General features: G+C 46.5%; 1 protein-coding gene across 1 annotated transcript; it reads left to right on the forward strand.

Moving 5' to 3' along the window:
• The first annotated feature begins 672 nt into the window (after window positions 1–672).
• On the forward strand, window positions 673–3,358 carry LOC120320711. Its single transcript, XM_039371127.1, has 2 exons — window positions 673–2,476; window positions 2,526–3,358. Exons 1-2 carry the CDS (start codon window positions 1,491–1,493, stop codon window positions 3,265–3,267), a joined length of 1,728 nt encoding a protein of 575 aa, XP_039227061.1. The 5' UTR covers window positions 673–1,490; the 3' UTR covers window positions 3,268–3,358.
• The last annotated feature ends 5,571 nt before the right edge of the window (window positions 3,359–8,929 follow it).

Raw genomic sequence — 8,929 nt, forward strand, 5'->3', positions numbered from 1 at the left:
TGGGACACACTGCTTTTCCGGCCCCCGACGTCAACAGCTAGAATTTCAAAGCATTTTATGGCTAGGGCTGCTTCCACCCACTTCCACTTGTTTCGTGGAATCCTGCCACTTGGGTCGTTTTTATCGACCACGCCCAGGAGAATGCGGTTTTTTGCGATCTCCGCAAAGGATCGCCCTGGCTGTACGCGTTGCCGCTATGCCGAGGGGTCGGAGGGAACGTCCTGGGAGCGCTCGCTCTTAGGTGGAGGTCGCTTCTTGACCTTTGTGGTGGTTTCTTGCCGAAGTTTCGCAATACGGATCTAGCCACCTTCTTCATCCATTCAGCCGAAGGTGCCGTTTTCGATCTCTTCTGGCTGCGTAGGATTTGACCTGCAGATCGTTTCTCTGCGTGTGTTTGTCTTTACCGGTTGCCACTGAGTGCTTGCCGTCCATGGCTGCGTCTGAAGGGGGCATCATGGCACTAGGGCCTGGAGATGTTCCCATGGCGACGGCTTTGAGCGGCTTGCACTCAGTCGCCTCAGATTTGAGGCGGGGTTCACCCGAACCCGTTCCTGTGGTGTTGGCCAGGCAGGTGGGATCACTCGCGAACTTCGCTGCCTTGAAGTTAGTACGGGCAGACTCAGTCGTCACTGCTGTTTGAGTAGGTTTTTTGGGAGATCCTGACTCCTTTTTATTAATTTTTATCGACTCCATGTGAGTCCCACCCGGGCGGAGATCCGTGACACCCGGGTAAGGCTTCTTAGAACAGGGGGTCGCCAGGTACCCTGAGCTCTCCTTTTGAGTCTGGGCTATTTTGTGACCCGAGCCTTCAGTCAGGCTGACTCTCGGCACGGGTCGAGTGACGCCTTAGTCCGGGCCGGGACGCCCGACTACCATTTGCCAGCATCCTCTGGCAGGGACATAACCTTGCAAGGGGACCTGTTTCCAGCCGCCCTCGCGTGGAGAATATAGTCGCATTTCTGGGTGTATGGACAATTACGGCGCGTTCTTTTAGCAAGCTTAAAACTACACGTTATTCCCCTTATCCATCACCCGACTGACGGCCCTATTGTTTCGGTTAGTATTTTACTTTTTTCGTCTGGGAATGGTATTATTTCAAAAACTGATTATGTCTCTTGGATATTATCGGAATTTCGTTGGTATCAGATTTCAGCCAAGCTGAAGTTTTGATATTAAGAAGTTTTTTAGAATTGACGTGGATTAATACATCGTGCTTTAAAAGTTTTGGATTAAAGATACCTAAGCATGTCAGTTGCAAACCAAGCTCAATGCCTTCAAAGTATTCAGTGAATTGTTGAAAGTAAGTTGAAAATTATTAAAGGTATCATTTGGTCTTCTTTAAAGTTATAATTTAAATGATTAGTCAATTTAATTCCTTGAGCACTGCGGACTGACAATAGCTCGCGGGCGATCCAGACCTTTGAGAATAGAGTGACGGTAATTCCACAATCCTGTAAACTGTGTTCCCAGGAGAACCATCCTATCCGAGTATGTCCGTTATTCCTACGAATGCCAGTCGGAGAGCGGAGTCGGAGAAATATATAAAACAGCAGAAGTTGTGTTTTTTAAATTGTTTTTCTAGAACGCATCTCCTTAGGGATTGCACTAGCACGCATAATTGCAATACTCGTAGAGGACGCCACAACACTCTCCTGCACCGAAACGGCACTCCACCAGTCCAATCAGCGGTCAATCCTGACCACCAGCCCCACGTATCCACATTTAACCACCAGCAAGATATACAGTCCACTCCATTAACGAATCAACCGAATGTGCAAACGTTTCTGGCTGTAAACACTCAAGGGGTCCTCCTGAGTACAGCTTTAATAGAGATTTGCCAAATACTCAAATACTCAGCACGGGAACTTATTGACTCGGGTTCTGAGGCAACCTTTATTTCAGAACGCTTGTTCAACTTGATTAAGTTGCCTTATGAATCCATCCTTGCTCAAGTTTCAGGGCTCAACCTCACTGTTGCGGCTCAGCCCCGTAAGCGCTGTCAACTCAGCATAGGTTCTCCCGTCAAGCCCCACATCCAAATTAAAACTTCTGCATATGTACTACCACAACTGGCCGGGAGTTTCCCATCCTTTACTTTACCTGAAGACTCTTTGGAGCATTTGCCGCCTTTGCAACTAGCAGACCCAACTTTCTACCGGAGTTCGCAGATCGACGTTCTGATTGGTGCCGATATCCTGCCATCGATCATTCTCAGCGGCTCCCATTCCAATATCTGTGGCACGCTTCTTGGCCAGGAGACCATATTCGGATGGATTCTTAGCGGTCCGATCGCAACAAATCCCACAAGCAGAATATGCTATTTTTCGTCCCGACTAGCTGTCACTGAGACCAGACTGGACAACATTCTCACAAAATTTTGGGAGGTGGAGGATGTTCCAGTGAAGCTGGTTAGGGAATCCACCTCGATTTGCGAGGAAAACTTTGTCCAATCTACCAAAAGGAACGAGGATGGGAGGTATGTGGTTTCGTTGCCCTTTAAAGAGCCTAACAATATCAATCTCCAGGTCGATCGCACTGGCTCAGTTCCTCCGAAACGAGATTCGACTGAATAAAGACGTTTCGTCAAAAAAGCAGTATTTAGAGTATTTAGATTTAGGTCATATGCACCAAGTCTCTCCGAACGACTCTAATAATTTTTATTTGCCCCATCATTCTGTCTTCAAGCCAGACAGCACCACAACGAAGGTTCGCGTTGTGTTTAATGCTTCCAATCCTTCATCGAACGGGAACAGCCTCAATGATATCCTTCATGCGGGGCCCGTACTGCAGTCCGATCTGACTATCCAGATTCTAAAATGGCGTTTCTTCAAGTATGTTTTCAATGCTGACATCACAAAGATGTACAGGCAAATTCGGGTAAATTCGGCCCATACGCGCTTTCAGAGAATCCTCTTTCGCAATAAGGACGGAGAGCTCTGTGACTATGAACTCGATACAGTCACCTTCGGCGTAAACTATGCGCCTTTTCTAGCCATCCGCGTACTACCACAGTTTGCTCAGGATATCCGAGGCCAATATCCTTTGGCAAGTGACATTATCTCGAACTTCATGTACGTTGACGATGTGCTCGCAGGCACTCACACTAAGCGGTCGGCAGTTTTAGCCATCGAGGAGCTTCGGCTGGCTCTTGAGAGTGCTGGTTTTCCATTACGGAAGTGGACCTCGAACGAAAGAAAACTCCTACAAGAGGTTCCAAAGGAGCACTTGATTAGTGCAGACTTTCTTGAGCTTGAAGAGTACGGCTAGTACGGCGAAAACTCTTGGGATCCGTTGGCAAGCTACATCTGATAGTTTTTATACCCGATACTCGTAGAGTAAAAGGGTATACTAGATTCGTTGAAAAGTATGTAACAGGCAGAAGAAAGCGTTTCCGACCACATAAAGTATATATATTCTTGATCAGGATCATTAGCCGAGTCGATCTGGCCATGTCCGTCTGTCCGTCCGTCCGTCTGTCCGTCTGTCCGTATGAACGTCGAGATCTCAGGAACTACATAAGCTAGAAAGTTGAGATTAAGCACACAGACTCCAGAGACATAGACGCAGCGCAAGTTTGTTGCCACGCCCACTCTTACGCCCACAAACCGCCCAAAACTGCCACGCCCACACTTATGAAAAATGTTTTAATATTTTTTCATTTTTGTATTGGTCTAGTAAATTTCTATCGATTTGCCAAAAAACTTTTTGCCACGCCCACTCTAACCCCAACAAACCGCCCAAAGCTTCTACGCCCACACTTTTGAAAAATGTTTTAATATTTTTTCATTTTTGTATTGGTCTTGTAAATTTTTCATCGATTTGCCAAAAAACTTTTTGCCACGCCCACTCTAACGCCCACAAACCGCCCAAAGCTGCTACGCTCCACACTTTTGAAAAATGTTTTGATAATTTTTTATTTTTATATTAGTCTTGTAAATTTCTATCGATTTGCCAAAAAACTTTCTGCCACGCCCACTATAACGCCTACAAACCCCCAAAAACTGTGTTTAAGACTCTCCTTCTCCCGGGTATCAGATAGTCGGGGAACTCGACTATAGCGTTCTCTCTTGTTTTTTTATTCCAATGGTGATCCACCTCCAAACTGCTTACACAAAACGAGAGGTTTTCTCTGAGATAGCCAGCAGGGTGGCTATCACCTTTTGTAGTCCGAGCCAAAATTTTTATGCAGAAAATTTGGCTACGGGAGCTGGGCTGGGATCAGCCACTCCTCAAGGATCTCGCGACCCAGTGGCGGGAGTTCCTAGAAGGGTATCCTGCCCTGAAGGAGATTCGTATCCCGAGATGGGTACGTTTCCATCCAGCTGCGAAACTCCAGTACCATGCGTTTTGCGACGCGTCACAGGACGCCTATGGGGCTGCTATTTTCGTCCGAATCGAAACAAAGGAGGGCTGTTGTACCCATCTACTTACATCCAAAACCCGAATCGCTCCTGTCAGATCCATCTCCATACCACGCTTGGAGTTGTGCGGAGCAGTGCTGCTCACGGAGCTGGCAGCTCTAGTAATTTCTGAAATGCCTCCTCATGACTATGAGACCTTTTACTGGACCGACTCTACGATCGTTCTTGCATGGCTGAGTAAGCCAGCGTGCACCTGGACAACCTTCGTTGCCAACAGGGTCGCAAAAATCGAACAGTGTACCGACGGAAGTAAGTGGAGACATGTACGAGCCGAAGACAATCCAGCTGATCTGGCAAGCCGGGGCGTCTCACCCCAAGAGCTTAAGGACAGCGCACTGTGGTGGCGTGGGCCAGCTTGGTTACACCTCAAACAGGAGCAGTGGCCGAGTGAGTTGTGAGTTGAGCAGCGCCCCGTCAAATGTCACACGGTCGCAGTGCCCTCAGCAGTTGAGATCCTAGAGAGGTTCTCAGTCTTTGACCGAGCTCTGCGGGTTCTTGCTTATGTGTTTCGTTTTGTGAAAAGTTGCCGGAGGGAAGGTGTAGCCTTATCGGTAGAACTCACTGCGGCGGAATTGTCGGAGGTGCAGGAGCGGTTAGTTGTGCTCACTCAGAAGAATGAGTTTCCCTCCGAATATAAGGTTTTGAGCAACAAGCAACCAGTTCCACCCGCAAGCGCAATTTCCAACCTAAACCCCTTTCTCGACGGAAATGATGTCTTGAGAGCAAGCGGCAGGTTACAAGCATCTGAAATGCTTAATTACGATGAGAAACATCCCATCATCCTTCCTGCACGGTGTAGGTTCGCCGAACTTCGTCCTGTTTATCGCATATCCTTGCATGGGGGGAATCAATTAATGATCCGACTGATTCGCTCCAAATTCTGGATTCCCAAGCTTAAAATGTTGGTGAAACGAACAATACACTCGTGCCGAGTGTGTGTCATCCACAATAAGAGACTGCAGACGCAGTTGATGGGGAATTTTCCCCGTGCGAGGTCCACGTTCTCCAGACCGTTCACCCATACGGGAGTAGACTTCGCAGGACCATTTGACGTCAAGAGTTATGTCGGTCGAGCCTGCAAACTCACAAAGGGGTACGTGTGCGTTTTTGTGTGTTTTACTACCCGGGCTATCCACCTCGAAGCGACCTCTGACTTGACTACAGAGAAGTTCTTGGCCGCATTCTCCCGGTTTTTCGCTCGGCATGGGTGTCCACAACACGTCTACTCTGACAACGGGAAAACGTTTGTCGGAGCTTCCACGTCCTTATCAAAGGATTTCATTGAAGCTACCAGAACATTGGTTTTATCATTATTTTATCGAGGAACTGACTACCCTCCTGGCGAAGATTGAGGCCTGTTTGAATTCCAGGCCCATCTCGCCAATGTCCGAAGATCCCACGGACCTTATCGCTCTTAGCCCTGGGCATTTCCTAATCGGTGGACCATTACTTGCGGTAGCAGAACCTGAGGTTAAAGAAGGTCCCAGCTCAATTATCAATCGGTGGCGGAGGTTGAAAGCCCTGAATCAGCAGTTCTGCCTGCGTTGGAAGGATGAATACCTAAAGGAACTCCACAAAAGGAACAAATGGATGTTCCCAACGCGAGATCTCCAGGCGGGAGACATGGTGGTGATCAAAGAGGAGAACTTGCCACCCAACGAGTGGCGGCTTGGGCGTATCCAATTGGTCTGTCCTGGTGTGGACGGCAAGGTCAGAGTGGCAGACGCTCTCACTGCACGGGAGGTCATCCGAAGACCCGTGGTAATAAGTCGGATGACTCCTCCATATTTTAGTTATTTCAGAAATTGCTACTGACGAGTCCTAAGTTTTTGTCATCCTACGTCGTCCATGTGTCATGATCATCCGCATCCATAACATCTAATTTTTTCATTATTTACCCAATTCCAATATAGCCGCATATACAATGGCCCCAGCGATCCGCCACGGTGTCCGTCGTTCGTCGTCACGGTGTATACCGATGTCGAGTGTGCCGGGTATCCTCGCGAGCCAGGACGGCCTGCCCATGGCACAGAACTCCCAACTGGGATGGATCCTTTCGGGACGCTGCTCTCTCTCCTAAGTTGCAAGTATTCCTCTTGCAAGGAGGGGGAGAATGTTCATGCCGAACAGCTGAGTCCGGTATCCCGCCAGCAGAGCATCGCTGTTTTCATTATTTCTGGGAATATTTGGGACACACTGCTTTTCCGGCCCCCGACGTCAACAGCTAGAATTTCAAAGCATTTTATGGCTAGGGCTGCTTCCACCCACTTCCACTTGTTTCGTGGAATCCTGCCACTTGGGTCGTTTTTATCGACCACGCCCAGGAGAATGCGGTTTTTTGCGATCTCCGCAAAGGATCGCCCTGGCTGTACGCGTTGCCGCTATGCCGAGGGGTCGGAGGGAACGTCCTGGGAGCGCTCGCTCTTAGGTGGAGGTCGCTTCTTGACCTTTGTGGTGGTTTCTTGCCGAAGTTTCGCAATACGGATCTAGCCACCTTCTTCATCCATTCAGCCGAAGGTGCCGTTTTCGATCTCTTCTGGCTGCGTAGGATTTGACCTGCAGATCGTTTCTCTGCGTGTGTTTGCCTTTACCGGTTGCCACTGAGTGCTTGCCGTCCATGGCTGCGTCTGAAGGGGGCATCATGGCACTAGGGCCTGGAGATGTTCCCATGGCGACGGCTTTGGGCGGCTTGCACTCAGTCGCCTCAGATTTGAGGCGGGGTTCACCCGAACCCGTTCCTGTGGTGTTGGCCAGGCAGGTGGGATCACTCGCGAACTTCGCTGCCTTGAAGTTAGTACGGGCAGACTCAGTCGTCACTGCTGTTTGAGTAGGTTTTTTGGGAGATCCTGACTCCTTTTTATTAATTTTTATCGACTCCATGTGAGTCCCACCCGGGCGGAGATCCGTGACACCCGGGTAAGGCTTCTTAGAACAGGGGGTCGCCAGGTACCCTGAGCTCTCCTTTTGAGTCTGGGCTATTTTGTGACCCGAGCCTTCAGTCAGGCTGACTCTCGGCACGGGTCGAGTGACGCCTTAGTCCGGGCCGGGACGCCCGACTACCATTTGCCAGCATCCTCTGGCAGGGACATAACCTTGCAAGGGGACCTGTTTCCAGCCGCCCTCGCGTGGAGAGTATAGTCGCATTTCTGGGTGTATGGACAATTACGGCGCGTTCTTTTAGCAAGCTTAAAACTACACGTTATTCCCCTTATCCATCACCCGACTGACGGCCCTATTGTTTCGGTTAGTATTTTACTTTTTTCGTCTGGGAATGGTATTATTTCAAAAACTGATTATGTCTCTTGGATATTATCGGAATTTCGTTGGTATCAGATTTCAGCCAAGCTGAAGTTTTGATATTAAGAAGTTTTTCAGAATGGACGTGGATTAATACATCGTGCTTTAAAAGTTTTGGATTAAAGATACCTAAGCATGTCAGTTGCAAACCAAGCTCAATGCCTTCAAAGTATTCAGTGAATTGTTGAAAGTAAGTTGAAAATTATTAAAGGTATCATTTGGTCTTCTTTAAAGTTATAATTTAAATGATTAGTCAATTTAATTCCTTGATTAATGACTTCTATAACGTGGTTAAGCTCACTTATTTGTACATTATCTTTCGAGATGTCGGCTATTTGTTAATGTAATTTTTCTTTTTTTTTCTTTTTCATCTTGATCTAAAGTATCGTATAAGTATTTGTAAAATGTTCCCATAAAGTTAACAAGACCGCGTTTACTACGTTTTACAATTCTTATACTCTCTCTAAGCCCGGAATTATCGTTATTATATTTTCTATTTAATAATAATTTTCTTTTTAAACTTCGATTTACTGTGTATTATCTTTCTACCTCTATTTGTTGCTTCGAAATGTTTATCATCTATTTGTCTTAAATTTCCTGTCGTTTTGAAAGCGTTAGTTTTTTTTGATTTAACTAGAGGGGATTCTCTGAAGTTTGTGTCTATGTCAAAGTCTTGTCTATTTTCATTGAATTTTTCAATTTTGTTTACTTTATTTTGTTAAATTTCGTAGGCAGGGGTTCCTGCCAAAAAAAAAAAGATGTCAGCTGGAGTTCGACCAGTTGTGTTATGTTTTTTTTGTGATTGTATATATAAAGTATATTTTCAAAATTTGTGAATTGATTTTTAGGTTCCTTTTCGCTTGTTATTATTCTTAATTTTTCATTAACAGTTTCATGAAATCGCCTAATGTCAGAAATTCCATTTTTACTTGTTGTTATATTTAGAGTCACTCCTTCTGGTTTTAACCAGATTTTAAATGCAATGCACATGAAAGCGAAGTCTTTGTCGGCTTTTATTTCTCTGGGTTTACTCATATTGTTAAGTATGCGTAAAGTATCTCTTTTAGCTCCAAGCCTATCTCTACTGTTTACTTCTATTAGAGAGGCGTATTTAGAATAAATGTCAATACATGGTTTATTGTATATTAAGTAAGGGTAGGGTATATTAGGATTGGATCGGACGTGATGAGTACTTTAAGTTTCTCGAAGGC

Source organism: Drosophila yakuba, chromosome 2L, assembly GCF_016746365.2.
Source record: "Drosophila yakuba strain Tai18E2 chromosome 2L, Prin_Dyak_Tai18E2_2.1, whole genome shotgun sequence".
In the NCBI taxonomy this organism is placed as follows: domain Eukaryota; kingdom Metazoa; phylum Arthropoda; class Insecta; order Diptera; family Drosophilidae; genus Drosophila; species Drosophila yakuba.